We start from the raw sequence: 19358 nt of genomic DNA on the forward strand, positions 1-19358 counted from the left end.
TTGTAAGTTGAGTTGTGATTGATTTGTAGAACATTTTCTTTGACCTAGCATGCAACTGCGGGCAGCGTCTCTGTGATGACGTGACTGGTAAATGCATATGCCCTCCGCGAACTGTGAAACCCAAGTGTGAAGTGTGCGAGAAACATTACTTCAGCTATCACCCTCTTGCTGGCTGCGAGAGCTGCAACTGTTCAGAAAGAGGAGTCGTTGATGCGGCAAGCCCAGAATGTGAAGAAAACAACGGGCAATGCAAGTAAGTTTGGGTTATGTGCGTTATAAACAATGCATGAGTGGTTTGCTTCACCGGTCTTTTTGGGTATTTGGAGGGGATGTGGGAAACTTTGATGATGGTGAACAGGGATTTAAGCAGTGCTTGGCGATGGTGACTCAGCTGCTTCAGGGACACCTGCAATGTTTCGGTGCAGGTAACTAATGGTGGGATTTGGGATTCCTGGGCTTGTGTTCTGTTTGCCAGTGGCGTGCCATGCCACTCATGGTAAGTCACCAAATCTCTGTCCAGCTCATTTGACTTATCCAATGTTAGTTATCAGCAGACCTCAGATCAGAGCTCCTGACGTCTGGACACATACATCATTTGTAATGGTGTACATTATTTCCCAAATTCTTACAACTTTGCAGTTGATCTTCCACAGTCTGATGTCTGGATTTAAATCTAGTGCTGTTTTTAAGTTCTGTAAAGCTTGAATGTTTGCAATGAATTTTGAGAGACTAATGATAGGTGCTGTGTCTATGGAAAATACGGTTCAGTTGGAGTCAGTGATGATAATTGCCCTTAAAATTACACCTTCTGTATGACTTGTGCTTATTTTTCTGTAACTAGGCATGCTGAGATGATAATAAATTCTTTAGTTTTATTCTCTTACTTACATCATCTAAAATAGACGTAGCATACAGCCACAACCATAGGGAATGATCTTAAATTCAGATGCTGTCATATTAGTATAGTTGAACATTTCTATTATTTCCTTGGCGAGATCGAGTCCTTAAATAGGAATTACAAATACTTGATAGCCAGTAAGTCGTGTAAGGCCAGGATTAGTTCGGTTTGATTGGTTTGGTTGTGTTATGGTCCTAACAAAGAGAAATTTGTCCTTCCTGCTCTGCCATTAAGCCTGTAAATATGATAGAGAACATTTATTTTCAGAGGACGGTCATATTATTGCCTGAATTTAAATTCTTTTCCTCAGGCTGTCCTTTCCATATGAAGTGAATAATTGTCTTATCCCAAGAGCAGAACAGGAATATTCTGTAGCAAATTCTGTATCTCCTGATGCACTCTCAATATGCTTAGTCTCTGCTTTCATTTTCACCATACAATACAAAATAAAAAAAAAAAACAACTATGCAAAAATATATCAAATAAATAATTCAGTCAAATAAAATCTAATACTTCAAAGAAAGTGTTTAGCACATTTCTACTCGAGTAAAATCAAGGATAATTTTTGCAGAAATAGTCATGTTTTTCTGTTTCAGTGAAAAGCTGCATTGCCTGAATATAATGGTGATATTTTCATGGGAAGCCTAGTTGGAAATATCAAGGAAATTACAGCTTATAGGTAAAAAATTCTGGAGCAAAATTTGACATTTAGCAAATACTTTTGGACTGACTGCTGAAGTATGTAGCTAACTACTACATTCTGATTAATACTTTTCCTTCTGTAGATTATATGAAGTTCAAAGTCCCCATCCAGCTCGAGTTATCTCGGGGTGGGGGGGTGGGGGGGGAATGTGTTCAAAGAGACTCTGAGAAACCTCGCCCATTGTTTGGTGAATTGAGTAATTACTTTCTTATATTACATGAAGTGCAGTCTACCTTGTCCGCATACTTTAACTGTTTATTTCCATTAAATTCCTAGTGTTAGTGCACGTATGAATTTGGTGCTGAGAGCCACAGGAGACTCCACCAGCTTGCTGAGACTTTTAAAAATTATCTTATCACAACTAAAATGTAAAGATGTGGATGGTGGTGGTGGTGGCAGACATTCTTTATCAATGGATCCTTACTCTCTTGAAACCTGCTTTGGGCTGGTACAGACAGTTTACCGACATAGGCAGGAGGAAGAGGGATCACCAGACCTACATTTTCACTAGTTTTATCAGACTGTGCAAGTTTGTTGTGAAGGTAGGACGAAGTAGCTGCTGCCACGGAAAGATGTTCTCATCTCACGCCTTGTTCATATTTTGTTGCTGATTTTTGCATCTGCTGTACCTCACCTAAACAAATTCAAGGCATTCAGCCTTCTCTGTGAGCAGAGTAGATTTTGCCCTTTGTGAACAGTTGTAGACTATCCCAAGCCTTGTGGCAGGTTGAAGTCCCCATAATTATACAAATGCCTGGGATTCTCCACCTTTTTGTTAGCAAGTGAGCGCCTTGAGTAATGCCCAGTCACATCCACCAGCTATAAAACCTCTTCCAGCTCCGATTACCTGTGTGCAACATCCATGTTTCACACCTTGGTGTATAGAGAGAGTCGTTGTGCACTGCAAGCACTGAATAGCTAATTCTATTCTATTCTATTCTATTCTATTCTATTCTATTCTATTCTATTCTATTCTATTCTATTCTATTCTATTCTATTCTAATAGCTAAGTCTAATTCTATTGTGAGCATTTATCTCCTTCAAAATCAAATCCATTCCTGGTCAGTTCCAAGACACCTCACCCTTCAAATCTGAGACCAGTACTAACCTGCTGCCGTTTCTCTGTGGAAATCAGAAAGTTGTGTCTTAGCCATGCAATCACTTCAAAGACCCACCTGCCTTTGGTTTTAATCATCTTTGCTCATTCCTGCCTCCCCTATTGACTCCCTCCTCTGTGTTTGTCTGTTGATAAAGATGCAAACCAGGAATAAAAGGACGTCAGTGTGATCAGTGTGCTCCTGGTACTTACGGTTTCCCAAACTGCGTGCCATGTAACTGTAACAGAGATGGAACAGAACCAGATGTTTGTGATCCCCGGACAGGAATTTGTCTCTGCAAGGTCGGATAAATCAAATTACTTCTGCATTCACAAGCCTTGTTCACACATCAGTGACTATTTCGTATTTAATGGGGTGAATTAAGTGAGTTTATCATTAAGTTTTCAGTAAGAATTAAATGCAGCTGTACAAACCCATCACGCCTTGCAGTATGTGCACAGATTATCATGGTAGCAGTTAAATGCTATTTTTTAAGGAGTTCAATAACTGACAGCTTTACAGGTGGTTTTAGGCTTTGCAGGATGTCACCGAGCTGCAGAGTAGATGTCTACTGATTCACTGAAGCAGTCTGTACCCTGCACAGATCCACTTTATGCATCTGCATCTCGACTTTTGGATGTTAACCGGGTCCCATGCTTTTTTTAGCCATATTATGTCAGTTGACATTTCACCACATCATTATATCCAAGAGATCTTCTTTTGTTCTGTTCTGATCTGCATAATTAAATGTGGTGAATGTGAACTTTCACAAGTGACCTTTTATATTGTAGGTTTGGAAAAGCCAGCAGGAGGGTTTTGGCAGGGAAGTTACCAGCTGTCTCTGACTAAGATTTATTACTCAGTGATTCACTTTATAAACTGGAAAGACAGCTCATAACTAAGATAGTCTCCAAGAAGCCAGTTTTATTTGCATGAGGAATATGGTGTATCCGGACATTCACACATTTTCATTCTGGTTTCCGTACATTGAAATAAATATTCTTTCAGAAGATTTCTTTTATGTGCAGGAGGTTTTGTTTTGGGGGCTTCACCAAACCCAAAAGGAAAATGCTGAGATTTCTTTCAACTATGCCTTAACAGGAGAATGTTGAAGGTGCAGAATGTGATACTTGCCGACCAGGATCCTTTTACCTGGACCCTTCTAACCCCAGGGGATGCACTTCTTGCTTTTGTTTTGGAGCAACCAGCAACTGTCGCAGCACACATCGTCGTCGAACCAAGGTGCATCCAATAGGTTTTTCTTCTCTGCTATCATGAACCTATGTTTATTCCATGAAGGAAATGCCAGATTTCTTCCAAAATTGAAAATATATTTTTATTAAGTTCTAAGCCTTGTTAAGACTTAGGTGTATTCTGAAAGTACCTTTCAGCAGAAATGGCCTTTTTCACCAGTTTGTTTACAAATCACTAGTTGGACTGAAGTTGAGCTGACCTTCTGTCGCTTTATCTTCAGACGCTAACTCATCATTAAAGACAATGGTCTCCTTCAAGATGCTTTCATAAGCACATGTATCATTTTACATGTCTGTATCATAGATGCATTTTGAGACCTAAGAAATGTGTGACAGATTCTGCAGAGGTTGTAAAAAATTGTCTTTCTTCCCTCCCTATAAAAAAGACATGACACGAAGTGTGAGAAGAGGAGAGGATAGATTTTTAGTAGCATAAATGAATGGTAAGATGACTGAAGACTGAACAATAGCAACAACTGCTTGAAACAATGCAGGAGAAAGAAAAGAAAGAAGCCGAGTCCTAGAATGATGGATGTAGAGTTTAGTTTAGGCTTAGACAAAGACTAGATGCAATCCAGATTGTGGCCCTTTACAAGCAAAGGATGAAAATCTGGCCTCAGTGAAGTCAGTAGCAAACTTCCATTTGCTTTAGGAAAATTTCCTCTATCGATTACTTGTCCTCACCAAAGACTGTTTTTGAAAACTTGTCTATCTTTTCGTTTTATTTCTCTGGCCAGCCAAGAGCAACCCACCAAAGAACTGTGCTGGTACACATGTATTATGATTTCTTTCCCCCAGCATAAAGATAAATAGCAGGATGTATGGTCCTTCATGAAAAAGCAGCCATGAACATAAAATGTGCATTAAAGATCCAGAATATTAGGCTACATTGACTGCCTCTGCAAAATGTCCTGCCATGTCTCCTCCCTCCCAGTTAACCTGTCACAATAGGTCTGCACTCTGTCTTTTAGGTTCGTGATGTTGATTTGATTTTGGCATGGACTGGAAGGCACATCCAAATTATATCCTTGGGTTTGTGTACACAATTCCTAGTCACCTCCAGAAGGATTATGTCTTCATGTGACTGAAGATAGTATTTAGGTTGCCAGTGACAAACCAAATTCTGGCATCACGAGTAGCTTTGGCACATCTGTCCCACTTATGCTCTCTTTTGAGGTCTTTGCAACATCCATCGTGCAAAGACTTTAGGCTGGCTCTGGAGGGGCTGAATTTCATGCTAACGGAGCTATAGAGGCTATACAATTTCTCCTAATTTCTTGGCTCTTGTAAAGTTTAATAAAGGATGAGACGAGCTTTTATTTCCTTTATGTATTTTTATTAGTTTGTGGACATGAGGAACTGGCGCTTGGAGGCAGTGGATGAAAATATTGACATTCCAGTCACTTTCAATCCAGTCAGTAATAGTGTAGTCGCCGATGTTCAAGAATTGCCTGCTTCAGTGCGTAGTTTGTACTGGAAAGCACCACCGTCTTACCTGGGAGAGAAGGTAAATGACACCTAACTCATCTGTTTTAATAACATATTCATTTTTTGCCAGCATCATTGATAAAGAGTCTCATTGTTTTTCTTAGATATGTTTCTCTCTCTTCCCTCACGAGATTCTTATCTCTCTTACCTGTCATGCCAGGAATCACAACGTTCTGCTTCTGAGTACAGTGCTAAAATTATGACCAATAACATAGAATTAATCACCTTGCTTGGTGGCAGGGAGGTCTTTATGTGAGCAGCACAGTCAGGAGCTATGGTTCAGAAGGCTGCTACCTTCGGCCCCTTTTCTGAAACCCAGAACAAGTGGAGCCCAACTATCCTTTAGTACTTGTGCCCAAGTATCCTTTAGACTTCCTAGAATATCTCCTGGGCAGATTTCCAAAAGAATAAAAGGTGATTACGGGCTCAGTGGCACACAAAAACCCCCAACCTTTTGCTTTTGATACGTTGCTCGGGGAGAGCAACACCTGTTTTTCTAACCTTCGTGTTCTTTGAACGAGTTGCTGCTCTTTCTACTGATGCGTGGCAGCAGCCTTTTGCTCACGGCTAATACCTACCAGCATTTCTGCCTGGGGATCACACTGACCAGGGGGGGCTTTGCTAGTGGTGGCTTGCAGGCCCAGAGCCTCAGCTTCTCCCTGTTTGGAACTCTGGCAGTGTCGATAGTTGCTGGCCAGTTGTAGGACATCCAGGCTTTTCAGATGCAGTCCTACTGTCACACATGTGAAAACAAATGGGGTAGACACCGCAGCATTAAAGATGGTACAATTTTTGAAGTTCCTCTTAGCCCTGGTTCGAACGCCCAGAGCAGTATTTTTCATCCTCCTCTCCTACGCTCAGAGGTAAAGGTCTTTCAGTTGGACAGCACGTTTAGTTAGGCTGCTTTTTGTTTATGTTATAGAGGTTCTTGTTTCAGTGTCTGCAAATGATTTTGCAAAGAAATTTCATGTTAAAGCACATGTTGTCTACTACAGTGTTAAACCAAAAGGACTTCTGTTGTTCCCACAACAAAATAACCCTTTTTAAACACAGCTATTAAGAACGGTGCTATGAGGTTTATGCAGCATGTCACAGTATCTAACTCGGCATGCCATGACTTGCTTTTATGTACGGTGACAACACTGTAAATAAAATAGTTCTATTTTTGGACCTGCTTTTACTGTAGACTGTACTTTAACACAGGCAATGCTGTAGTAGTGAAAGTCCCCCCCAAAATACTATCTTGCTGCTAAGTTTACAAGCTTATAAATTTACCAATTATTCACATTATTGTAGTCTGAAAATGTCAGGTTTTGGTCTACTCTACTTTGTCTACCTCTGTCTTGGTTTTGGTCTACCTCTACTTCCAGTGGTAGCATCTGTTTCAGAAAATGTGAACAAGATCCCTCCAGTCATTTTTCAATATCATGAGGGTATAAGTACTGTTTTCTATTATCTTGAACCTTTTAACTAGTTCCACTGGAACATTCCTATTTAGGAGAGTATATTTTCTTTCCTCTCTCTGTCTTTTTTTTACAAAGTTAAAAGGGAATCGGATGTAAAATCTATAGCAGTGCAGAAACTCACAATCATTGAGAAATTCAGATTGCATCGTCCCCATTTTCTACTCGTTTTTATTTTAACATTCTGTTTAATAGACCACTCTTAATGTTAAAAAATAAATACTGTACATATAGAATACAGAGGGTAGTTTATAACACCAATATTTTCCCATTAAAAAAAAATCGATTAAAAAAGCAGTACCATAACAGCCTCTCATACGGTATGGTCCTAAAATGTGTGTTAAACAGGAAGTTTGCTCTAATCTGAATTTTCTTATATTTTTGAATAAAACCCAAAATATTTATACAGGGTTGTTTTGATTGTGTTGACAAAATATAGCCAATGTTCGAAATGATGCTTTTGAAAATGCAGTTGGCTAAAGATAATAGAATTAATTACAGCCCTGCGATCCAAGGAACAACTTTACTACTGACATGTCTGTGTTTTGTTTGTAATTCATCAAGGGGTAGACTGAAGGCTGGCGCTTCCCTGCAGAACACCAAAACCTGACAAAGCCGTTCTTCCTCTCACGTCAAAACCACGCATAAGCTATAAGGGCAAACAGCTGAGGGGTGCAAAGCAAAGTAGTACCTCTGTGGCAAAACACCTGATTTCATGTAGTACCCACAAACCTTCCTTCCAGGCACTTCTTGGAACAAAAACCGTCTAGGCTGTGCCTGGAGCTTCCTCTCCTCTCAATATGTTTTGAACTGAGTCACTGGTACACAACCCAGGGAAGCTGTTTGTCAGATGATTCAAACAGGCTCGCCTACGTCGTTGTGCTGGGCAGCAGCATATGTATTTGGTTGGGATTGAGGCCGCCTGTGGTCACCTGTGGTTGAGCCAAAAGAAGTGTGGTTTCAGCTCAACCTACAGCAACAGTCTATTTAGAACAGAGCTGATACCAGCTGGTACCAGTGGAAGTCCTGTCCTCCAGAAGGTGGAGCAAAGTTTTCCTGATTAGATTCATGTTTGTAGTAAGTTTGGAAAATTCTGGCTATGAACGCCACCTTTAACATGCTGAGTCTGATGTCTCCTTTTTATCCGTGGCTGTTCAGGCGATTCACTACCACTGTCAGTCTGACATCTGCTCTTATTGAACCAAATCTGTTCTGTAGGCTCAGGGGAAGAGCACGTTCATATGAACATGTGATTTCTCCATGACACAGATGGCATGATCCCAGGTATGGAAAAAATAAAGCCCAATGCAGGTAACCTTCCAGAAAACAGTAACTGCTCAAAAAGCGATGTCAGATACACAAAGTAAACAAAATCGAAAGTCATTTCTTCAAGTAAAACATATTTTCATGTTTTGTGTAAAGAACAAAGAGTAAATACATTATTTACAGTGCTGGAACATGGGGTAAACTTGAATACAAAGTTATATTAATATCAAGCAATAGTGCAGTAAAGCATCTCTGGTCTTGTGCATTTTGTTACAGCTTTCTTCATATGGTGGCTTCCTAAGTTACCAAGTGAAATCTTTTGGCTTACCTAGTGAGGGCATGGTTCTTCTGGATAAGAGACCTGATGTACAACTAACAGTAAGTTTTGAAATATTACTTTTTGCTTTCAAGCAATACCAATACCATGATTTGTTCTGTTACTTGACAACTATGGCAAATTTTGCTCCTGTAGTGTGCTTAATGTAGCAAGTTGCTATAAAAGTTTCTATAGAAGTGATTTTTACTGCATTTTGCTCAAAGCCGTCAACACACCTATCTCTGTTGCCAACGTAATATATTATTAAGCATAACTGACTTGAAAGCAAATAAAAGGAACAGGATTTTCTCAGTAAAATGCACCTGTGGAAAAAAACCTAATTATTGCCTTGCACACTTGTCAACAAGTATGGCCTCAACTCTGTAAAATGTGCCCTGCGTTCCATATGTAATTAATCTCATTTTCTGTGAGAATTTTCTTCAGCATAAAAATTAAAAAATTAAACATAATTATAACGCTTCAAGGGACTGAAGTAAAAATGGATTTTAAGGTTAACAGGTTTTAATTTAGCCACGTTAGGGCTAAAAATTAAAATCTTTTACTGTTTGTTGAAATTCTCAAGGGGGTGGTTTTGTTTCTTCAGACCATCAGAAATACTAATTCAGCATTCTAGGATTCCTATTGAGAAACATGCCTCATAAAGTACTACAGTAGTATTCAAAGTTGTTTTTCCACCAGGACGCGCAGGAGAATGTATGAAAATGCAAAAACTTTTTTACTCAAAAGTAATAACTACTTCCTGTGGCAATTGGTCAGCATTAAATTCTCTGTGTTTTATTTGGAAGCAAGGTTGCTAATAGGCAAAAGCAGTGAAAATCCTGCTGACACCGTAACACAGTGCTTGCTGTACCACTTCACTGACAAAATGTCGTACAGTTTTCCTAGTATTACTTAGTTTTTATCCCCCAAAGAACAAGATTAATGTGCTTGACCAAATTTTATTGCATCTGAACATTTACCACAAAAAGTAGTGAAACGGCAACGTTATATCCTCGTTCTCACATAGGGCCAGCAAATGACAGTTGTTTATATGGATCCCAACAACCCACTGCCTGACCGTCAATATTATGGCCGTGTGCAGCTAGTTGAGGTAAGAAATGAGAACGGAATGGCCTTCCCTTTTTCTTCACAGTGACACACAAAAAATGCGCAGGTAATATGTGCAGAAATACCAAAGACTTGATAATATTAATGAATATAAGCTTAAATACCGTAGACTTTAAACAGCTTTTCTTCTCTCTCTTTACTGCCACATTGAATCTAGGTTCTGGTTCATGAGCCCTAATTTTAGCACCTCTAAGTTAGGCATCTTGTCCAATTTAGCCCTCCAGGGGTAGTGGAGTAATACTGAATCAGTCGTCAATGCCAGATGATTCAGCCCCAGACTGTACTTAATAGGGATGGAATGAACTGTTATCTGCTTTCCTTGGTGTCTAGCTACCTAGTTTAGAATGCATGTCCAACATTCATGTTAGGAAGTTCCATCTTAACATGAGGAGGGACTTCTTTACTTTGAGGGTGGCAGAGCCCTGGCACGGGCTGCCCAGAGAGGCTGTGGAGTCTCCCACTCTGGAGACATTCAAAACCCACCTGGACGCCGTCCTGTGCAACCTGCTGTAGGTGACCCTGCTCTGTCGGGGGTGTTGGACTAGATGATCTCCAGAGGTCCCTTCCAACCCTGACCATTCTGTGGTTCTGTGATTCAGGCAGGTGAATTTAGCAGGGGATTATTCATACCTTAAATCTGTGCTCAGAAGGTCAAACTGGGTTATTCATTTCTATCTCATATATAGGCAAAAAAGACGTTTCTACAAGCCAGATTCCATTTTCAGTAATGCTGTGTCTGTTATCAGCAAGAAAGCGAGAAGGCAGCCCTCAAAGACTGGATTTCTAGGACTTTGCTTACTCTTAAAAATAAAAGCATTTTCTTCCACCCTTTTATGGTTTGGTGGGTGATACCTCAAAGAAATTTGAATGACTGAAGAAGAACCTATATGCTTCTTCACTTTTCGATACCTCAAAGCCGTATCTACCTTGCAAAGTAAAGCGTACATCCCTTTTTGTGCTCATTATTCCTTTTTCCACCTATCCTGTGTTTATGTTCATTATATTTGTTCTCCTGACTCTATTTCACCCTGCACCAGGTGGCACTACAGGGGTCTGTTCCATGGGGGTTTTCTCCCTTTTTCTGTCATCCTGTCGTCTTTGCAGGTACTCTTTTTCAAGAAGCTGCAGAGCTGTGCTCATTTCGTACCTTTAATGTGCAGGGAAACTTCAGGCATGCCGGCAGCAATAACCTTGTGTCCAGAGAAGAACTGATGATAATCCTGTCTAGACTCGATGGCTTACACATCAGAGGCCTTTACTTCACGGAGACTCAGCGACTAACCCTTGGAGAGGTTGGGCTGGAAGAAGCCACCAGCGCAGGAAGCGGCAGCGTTGCACACAGCGTAGAGACATGTTCCTGCCCTCCGGAGTATGCTGGTGACTCATGCCAGGTAGGAAGCATTTGCCTCCATACTGTGCCATTGTCTTCTGTCTTGCCTACAGCTATACATAGTGCTTGAGTCAGAGGAACGGGGTAGTTATTAAAGTAATTAAACGTACTTCTTGTAAGCACGTGCACTTCCAATGGCTCAAATACTTTCACTGTCTAAGAAGCACTGTGGGGTTATTCAACTCATGACTGCTTTTGCGGAACTGTGAATGTCATTTTACATGTGTATGGCACTATAATGAGGGATCCTTCTGTGATGCCCTACAAGAGGCTGAATAGATTATTATCTATTCAGTATCAGTTAATACTTACTTCAAAGGAGAGAAGGTAGAGTTGACTTGATCACAGTCTGTGAGACCCTACATGTGGACAAGTTTCCTTATTTTATCAGGGAAATGCATGACAAGGTCCAAGAGAAGTAACCTGAACCTAGATAATTCTGGTAACTTTCCTATTTTCATGGAGTGACTAACACTTTTCCTATTTTTATAGGAAATTATTTGAAAGCTGAAGTTAAAATATTTGAAAAAAAAAATATTTGGAGATATTCTTATGAAAGATAATGTAAGCATTGCAAAGTAATACTGTTACCTAAAGAATGGTGAAATCCTAGCTGCAGTTGTATATCCTATCCCTGCTGCTGTTCCTGTAGCTGTAAATCTTTCGGTTGTCACTTTGCTTAGCTTAGAGCTTGACTTTTCCCATGTTTACGCACCCAAGGCAGCAGAATAAAGTACCGGAGAGGTAAGCGGTGTACAAAGTGCACAAAATATGAGGAATTATTCTCTCAGAAAATGGTTGAGGGTTACCATAAAGCAGCAATTGCTGTACTAACCTTGCAAACGTTCTTGAAATGAGAATGAAAGTATACTATCTAGACCACAGCAGCTGCAGAGAGACTGAACAAAACAACATTTACGGTTGGCTTATGTCTCGTGTGTGCATCCACTGCTCAGGGCAGCTCTTCATCATCTGTCGAATACCATTTTGGAAATATTTCTAGAAACTCATTTTTTTCCTACATTTGATGTTCTGTGCCACACGCAAAGTGATGTGTGCCGACTGAAATTTCTACTGCCATCCCATTGCTTTCACCATACCACCTTTATAAGCTAAGGTGTTGGGGGTTTTTTTATGTAACCTGGTGGAAATATATTGCCAAAGGAAGTGATCAAGACACTCACCTGGGTAGTTCGTAAGCCCCGTATGTTTATGCAGCATTACTCAGGCAGTGATTTACTGCTCTAATCACCTAGCTCTGTCTGGCTGCCATAGGTGGGGAGGAGGTGATGCCTGCCACACCCCGACTTAGGTATATATTGAGCTACAGGAACCGTGGGGTTACTTGTTAACCTCAGGAAGGGTAATGTGTGCTGTACGACTTGACTCACGTATAAAGTTTAAAGGTGGGGCCCATCACAGCACAGAGCCTCATTAATCTGAGTCAGAAGCTGGAGAAGAAGGGAGAGTATAAGAGGACGGGCGGGCGCCAAAAGGATAGAGGCATATGTTCGCAGCGGAGCTAAAGCAAAATGACGGCCCAGGAGCGGAGGCCGAGGAATGTAGGATGGCTGGTTGTCACGTTAGTAGCCCTGGGGCGCTGTTTAGCACAAGACATGCAACAGAGGCTATTGTATCCTCACCTTCAGGAGGGGAGTCAGCAGCAACAAGTTCAAAATGATTTTTACCAGAGACAGGTAATTTGTTCCTTTTCCCTTCCTGACTTGCTTCCTTCTTCCTTTTTGTTTTTAAATGAAACAATTTGATTACAACTTTTACATTACTTAACATGAAAGTAATACGGTGGCTAATCTCCTGTCGCAAAGTACTTTGCTAACAAAAACGTGTGTGCGAGAAGTTTCTTTTAAATTGCTGTTTACTTGAAAACAATCAGCCTGAACTCCCGAGCGCTTGAAAGTGCCTGGAGCTTTATCTTTCCATGGAATCAATTTCTCAGTATCACAAATGCTGCTTTGAAAACAAAGCACCCACATACTCAAATGTGCTGTTTTAAAGACAGCATAAATAGAAAAACAAAAAACTGCATAGATTTCTTCCAAAAGCATTTAGATGTATTTTTACAATGAGTGCTTCATTTTGCTTTCCAAAAAGAGACTTGCAGTAAATAAAATTTATCTGCATTAGAGCCTATATTTTACTTAGTCATGCTGTTTAATGTATTTCGGGCCCTGGTTTATTCAGAAGCTGTATATATTGGCTCCCTGTTGTTCAGGGAATGTATTCACCCTTTTAAAAACGTATCTGAAAAATTTCAAGTGCCTATTCTAAATACAGTCCTTACTCACACTGAAGTCAGTATTAAAAGCTGTTGATGATATTAGTATTCTGTGTATTTTTTTTTTTTGTTTTTCCAACATGTAAAGAAGGCAAAGGTGCCACTAGCAACTGTTGTTTAAACAGCAATAACTCAATATTCCTTTGGGGATCTGCTTTGGGAGACGTGAATGTTTTTTTTCCCCTGGTAGTTACATGGTTGGTAAATTCGTTGGGTAATCTTGCCTCTGCATAAATACTTACACCTCAAGCTATTGGAACATGATTTGAGACACAGTCCTGCAAACCCTTTGCTCTTCAGTTTAATCCCATCAGGCTTGATGGTGCAGTCGCTATGAGAAAAGATTTATGGCTTTAAAGTTCAACTGTCACTTGTTTTCTTAATGTCATTGGGGCCAGCCCTTAACTGTGAGGTCCAGGTGAGGTATAGGCACAGTGCAGAAGTACATTGCTGGAGGCAGGAACCTGGGAGGTATTGGTTTCGTGGGGAGCACAGCTTTCTCCACACTTGCATACAGCTTCTGATCTTCCTTGCACCACACCAGCTTAGTTACTAGTGGGAAGGAGCTCGGGAATAGGAGGGATAGACTTATGTCCGGTCATTTTTAGTGTGCTTGGTGTGCCAGGAGGATGCTGAGCATAGAACATGGGCATGAATATTTGAATTGTATACGAGAAGGCTCCATGCCCAGGAAGAATTGCATACACTTTTCCTACCTTGTGCTTTCCCTTCCCGTGCCGAGCAAGAACCTGGTTTTACCATACTGGTTACTACCTTCCTGGTGTAGGCTAACAAACTTCATGTCTCTTGCTTCATTCATAATCTTCCTCCGGTTCAGCTCCCTATTTAAACCTGATCTTGATCTGACAGGCTGTGCTTCTGCTCCTGTGCCCTCAATAGCTGAACATTCTTCTCATGCTTCCTGGGTCTCTGGGACAAGCCTGTACTTAGAAATTAGACCGCGGTGTGTTTTGTAAGATCACCTCGCTGTGTCTAAGCGTGGCTTCGTATAGCTCCAAGTAGACTCTGAAGTCATGATGAATTCGTGTCAAAGATATCTCATTAGAAGTATTTCCAAGGGCTACACCATAGTTAGATTAGTATCAAGATTTCATATAACCACTAGATAATATGTGAGATTTTCATATGTTCTTCTTTGAGAAGACTGTAGTATGAATCTATATTCAAATCTCTTTCTGTGGTTTTAAAGTCATATTCTACACCTTTGTACATAGCCACAGGAAATATGATTTGCTCAGAGGTTAGAGTCAAAGTGATGAAATCCCCACTACCACAAAGTGTAGAGCACAGGGTTCAGATGCTTAGGCTGAATCTTCTTCAGCCCCATTCTTCAGTGCCATTCACCGCATTAAAATATTTAAATAATAAATTTAAACAATAATATGGGCAAAGAAGAGCTTGCCAGGAGATGTACACCTCCACTACTAAATGGCAAACAATTTCAAAATACCCTTCTCATAACCTGTAAATCTTTCCACCACAACTCACTGTTTTTTTTTCTCTCTGCTTACTCTCTAGGAATGTGGCCTTGGATTTTATCGTGAGAATAAAGGATTATTTACTGGACGCTGTGTCCCCTGCAGCTGCAATGGGAATTCAAATAGGTGTCAAGATGGTACTGGAAAATGTATTGTAAGTAAATACTAACACTCAAGAAATTAATTGAAAAAAAAGGAGAAAAAAACATTTACCTTACTGCAGTATGGATTATACAGTATTGTTAAATTCCAAGCATTTAAAATAATCCTTGCTTGCCTCATTCTCTATATCTTGTACTGTTAATGAGCGTAAGTTGGAGACACTTACACGTATGTTTAACATAACAGTAGGTGGTAAGAATAATTTGTGGCCTTGGTTTTGTTTTCTTCTTTCCCCTATAATTTTTGTTAGCTCATGGTACAAAAAGTCACCAAATTAGCCCATATGTAAGTGTTTGCAGTTTTTATAATAAATATGGGGTCTTACCTTGGCATATGGAGTCCTTAGTTTTGTACATTGCTGATATTTGCATCTGTGCATAGCATAGCCTTTGCAGAATCGTTTGTTTAATCAGCATCAGTAAATCGCCACTAATCTTAATTTACAACTAGATGGATTAAAAAATACTGCAGTAAATAAGATGAGATAAAGGGGATAGAAGTTAGATTAATTAGAAAATTTCAGCTGTTACAGAAGATACAGCAGGGCAGATTCTGCTCCCTGGCATACCATATTGAACCCAAAGTGGCCTCATGGGGGGTGGAAAAGCCCTCGCAGCAATGCAAGTGTGACATTTGGCTGACTGTGCTTCTCCAGCTTATGTCCCTGATGCTTCTTGGAACAGCTCGTTCTGAAAAATTCCCGTTTAAAAACTTTTCACTAATTTTTCACTGACTGTGTAAACAAGAACCTTGCCAACCTCTTTCATGGTCTGTCTTCTCTGCTATTTCTTCCTTGTTCGTGCTGCATCCGTTCTGCCTGCGGTGCATTCCTGCATGTTATGTCATTCCCCTCCACCCCCCGACTTTGTCTCGACCAACCCTCTTGCTTTAATGGAAACTATAAACCCATTCGGCACATTCTGGAGGATGACTTACGGGCTGCTGCTTTGGAGAGGCCGGGCAGGCCGGGACAGGAAAATGCTGCAGCAGAGCTATAAAGATGAAGAAGTTTTACTTTGGATGAAAATTATAAAGGAAAAAATATATGCAAATCTCACTTTTATCTCATGAAGTATGTGATTTAGGTTTCTCTTTGTCCCCTCCTTCTCACAGCTGGATTAACTTTCAGATAAATAGAGCTAAATCAACACTTGGCTCTGGGACAAAATTTAGGGCAAGCGAAGTCATCCAGGATAATGTGGTGAAAAATGAAAGCCCAGAGGGCCTGTTTCCATCGTGAGCCTCCACCTAATAAGGAGAGACTTTGTCTCTCTGTAGAGGAGCCATGGGACTTCTGCAGTGGTGCAGAGAAGACAAGGAGGCTTCCCAATGTGGAGTTGTCAAATTTCATATCCAAAGTGCAAAGCTTGGATGCAACTGCACTTGACCGCCTCCTTCCTGCTTCTCACCTGGAGCACTGGAGCCCACCAGTACCTTCACAAGTCAACGTCCCTCCAGTGATAGCCTCCAGAGAAGGCTCTGAGAGGCTGAGCCCAGGCTGACTCTTTCTGCTGTGGTTGCAGTGCAATCCTCCCCAGCTCAGGCGATAGCTATCCTGCTGCATGCTGGTGTGTCGTGGTTTAGGCCAAAATCCGCTACTGGGGACCTGGGGGACCCCAGATGGGACCGACAGATGCTCCCCTCTACCCCTCTTCAAAGAGAGATGCAGAGGAGGAAAAAGAGACTTATGAGTTTAGAAGGAACTAAACTACTTTAATGAAATAATAAAATAAAAAGAAATAATGAAATATATACAGAACTGTATCAAGCTCCCGAGATGACAGTCACGTCACCGGCTGGCACTGGGGCAGTCCCAGGCTGGACTCAGTGACGGACGGGAACTGGATTCCGGATCTGCATTCAGGATCGGGATCACAGGCAGACAAACAGACTCCTCCTCAGACATTGGCCATTGAATGAAGAGAGCTGACCCTTTGATCCCTCAGCTTTTATACTGAGCATGAGGCAGATGGGATGGAATACCCCGTTGGTCAGTTTTGGGTCACCTGTCCTATCCGCTCCTCCCTTCAGGTGGGACCCCACTATGCTTTTCTGCTTCTGACACTCCAACTGGGCAAGTAACAAAGTTGGTTGGCCTTGGGGGTTATAGCAATAAGTATAAGCAGGAGCCTCTCTGCATACCATGCCTGGGCATCAGCTGTAAACATTGGTCTTATCACTCTGAGAGAGTGAATATTGTCTGCACAATATGCAGTTAATTTCAGTAGTTAGAGAGGCCTAGCTAAGAAGCGAAGTTACTGAACAAAATTGGTTCTGTTTTACCTCAAACCAGGACATTGTGGAAGGAGAAGGGTGCAATGCTGTGCTGCTGAAGGTGAAGGAGAATGGAGTACAGAAGGAGATGGAGAAGACAGAAGAACTGGTTCTCATGTGTAGGGAAAAGCCTGCCCTCTGCCATTAGTCAGGCTTTGTGTCCTCCTGGTCCCTGCCCTTCCTCCGGAAAGGCACGCGCTCTCAGCAGCAGCATGGTGCTGACACTTGCTTATCCCATGACTTGTTGTTTCATATCACGTAATCCCATGCACCTAGGTGTTTCTGTTGAAGCCATGACACATTCTGCTCTGGCTTCCTTGTACCATATGGGTGCATATGGAGTCAGCTGGCAGTTTTCCTTTCAGAGTTTTCAATATTGATGGTTTGGAGATGCTGTGACACCAGGGTTGTCTCTGGCCCAGTGAAACTTGAAGACCCATGAGGGAGTTGCTGCTCTGGCTTCATTCCACCATTCCTTGGGAGCACTGGATTATGTTCTCCAGTCCTTCTACACCATGTAGCTAGAGGAACAGCATGGCGCATTCAGAATGGCTTATGTGTGAAATATCTTACACTGTCTATAGAAAATGAAGCAATTCCATAATTGCTGAAGAAAGAGTGAGCAAAATAAAAGCCAGGAGATAAACCCAGGGTTGAGGGGGGAGGTTGCTCCAAGATGAAACCAATACAAATATTTTTAAATACCTCTCTTTTACTCTTTTTGCAGTTTAATTTATTCTTCAGGATTATTAAAATTTACAGCAATTATTCAGAAACAGTCTAAATTTTCCATGAGATTTTTGCAGGAGCATATGCACCAGCTTTTATAGAGGCTGCATTTTACAAAACATAGTGTCCTTTTACAAACATAGTGTCTTCATATGACTTTAGCTTCCACTAGTTAAATGGCCCATATGTGAACTGGAGTTTTTCCTGTTCTTTCCCAGAAGCTTTCTCAAGTGAGCCACAAATTTGGTTCTTTAACCAAAATGAAACCAAATTAGGGGTTACTACATGCAGAGGCTGAGGGAAGTGCTGTTGATGTGGTTGAGGGAACGTGGGTGTGAAGAAATGTGGAGGAGAACGGAGTGTAAGAGGAGATGGGAGAGACAAAACTGTTTCTCATTTGTAGGGAGAAATGCCCCTCTGCTGCAAAACATGGTAGTAGGGCCTTCAAACATAGTCCTAAGCCATCAAAGTCGATTAAATAGGAGTGCAATCTGCTCAGTGACTGCTTGCAGCTAATTTCCTGCTTTCTTTTTCCATCTTTCACTTTATTAGTACAGCCTCAGCTCTGTGGGCCACGGGATCAGTCTGTTGCACATTGAAGAAAACAGTTTTAGAACTTGGGAGCTTTAATGCCTCTTGAGTGTTGGTGACGTGGAATTTTTATGGCTGCTCAAAAATGTATATGAACAATTTCTATTTTACATTAGCATCGCATTAGGTAATGCAAAAGCAAGTAGCTCATCCTCTCCCCGTAATGTATAAATGTAGAATCATAGAATCACTTAGGTTGGAAAAGACCTTTAAGATCGAGTCCAACCAAGTGTGTGTGACAATTAGACAGCACCAGGAATAAGAATGTTTCTAAAGCCTTTGCTTTTCATTATTTATTCCAGTTACCTCAGGTAAATACAAGTATGACATACACAGGAGAAAGTACATGAAATTCAATTCTGGTCTGAATCTACTACGAGAAATACTTCTTATATTAATTTCATGGGATTTGTTTAAGAATGTGCTTGGGGTCAATTAATTGCATGCTTTTAAATGATATCTGACTTCTAATCAGTGTTAAGATACAAAATTTAAAGTTCCTTTTAAACATAGTGATTTTTAATTGAAATATCAAGACAGAGAGAGTTCATTAATGGAATGTTCCTTAGCAAACTATGCATCTGATTGATTGAATTTTTTTAAAAATATGTTTAATGCTGCTTATTTATCTGTTGCTTTTCCACAATAGTGAGTAAACTGTGCTTTCTACAATTAGAGAATGGCTGGAACCAATCTATCCTGGTTGTGAAAGCAGTTCAGCAATAGATACTTGATTATGTGGAAGGGAAAGAACACATCCTCTGAGTAGATTAGCTATATGTTTTTTTAATAGTAAAGCCATATT

At 40.7% G+C, this 19358-nt stretch overlaps 1 protein-coding gene across 1 annotated transcript in view; it reads left to right on the forward strand.

Annotated features, from left to right (window-relative positions):
* The window catches only part of LAMA3 (laminin subunit alpha 3), a gene marked incomplete at its 5' end in the record, with an annotated part of 116143 nt that overhangs the window by 61925 nt on the left and 34860 nt on the right, over window positions 1-19358 (forward strand). Inside the window, 8 exons of the mRNA XM_082499123.1 lie at window positions 49-253; window positions 2856-3000; window positions 3800-3940; window positions 5294-5458; window positions 8445-8546; window positions 9512-9595; window positions 10773-11003; window positions 14838-14951. Of these exons, the coding sequence (XP_082355249.1) occupies window positions 49-253; window positions 2856-3000; window positions 3800-3940; window positions 5294-5458; window positions 8445-8546; window positions 9512-9595; window positions 10773-11003; window positions 14838-14951 (1187 nt within the window). The remainder of the gene's footprint in view (window positions 1-48; window positions 254-2855; window positions 3001-3799; window positions 3941-5293; window positions 5459-8444; window positions 8547-9511; window positions 9596-10772; window positions 11004-14837; window positions 14952-19358) is intronic.

The sequence above is a fragment of the Vanellus vanellus genome, assembly GCF_965231255.1.
Source record: "Vanellus vanellus genome assembly, chromosome: 2".
NCBI classification, from domain to species: domain Eukaryota; kingdom Metazoa; phylum Chordata; class Aves; order Charadriiformes; family Charadriidae; genus Vanellus; species Vanellus vanellus.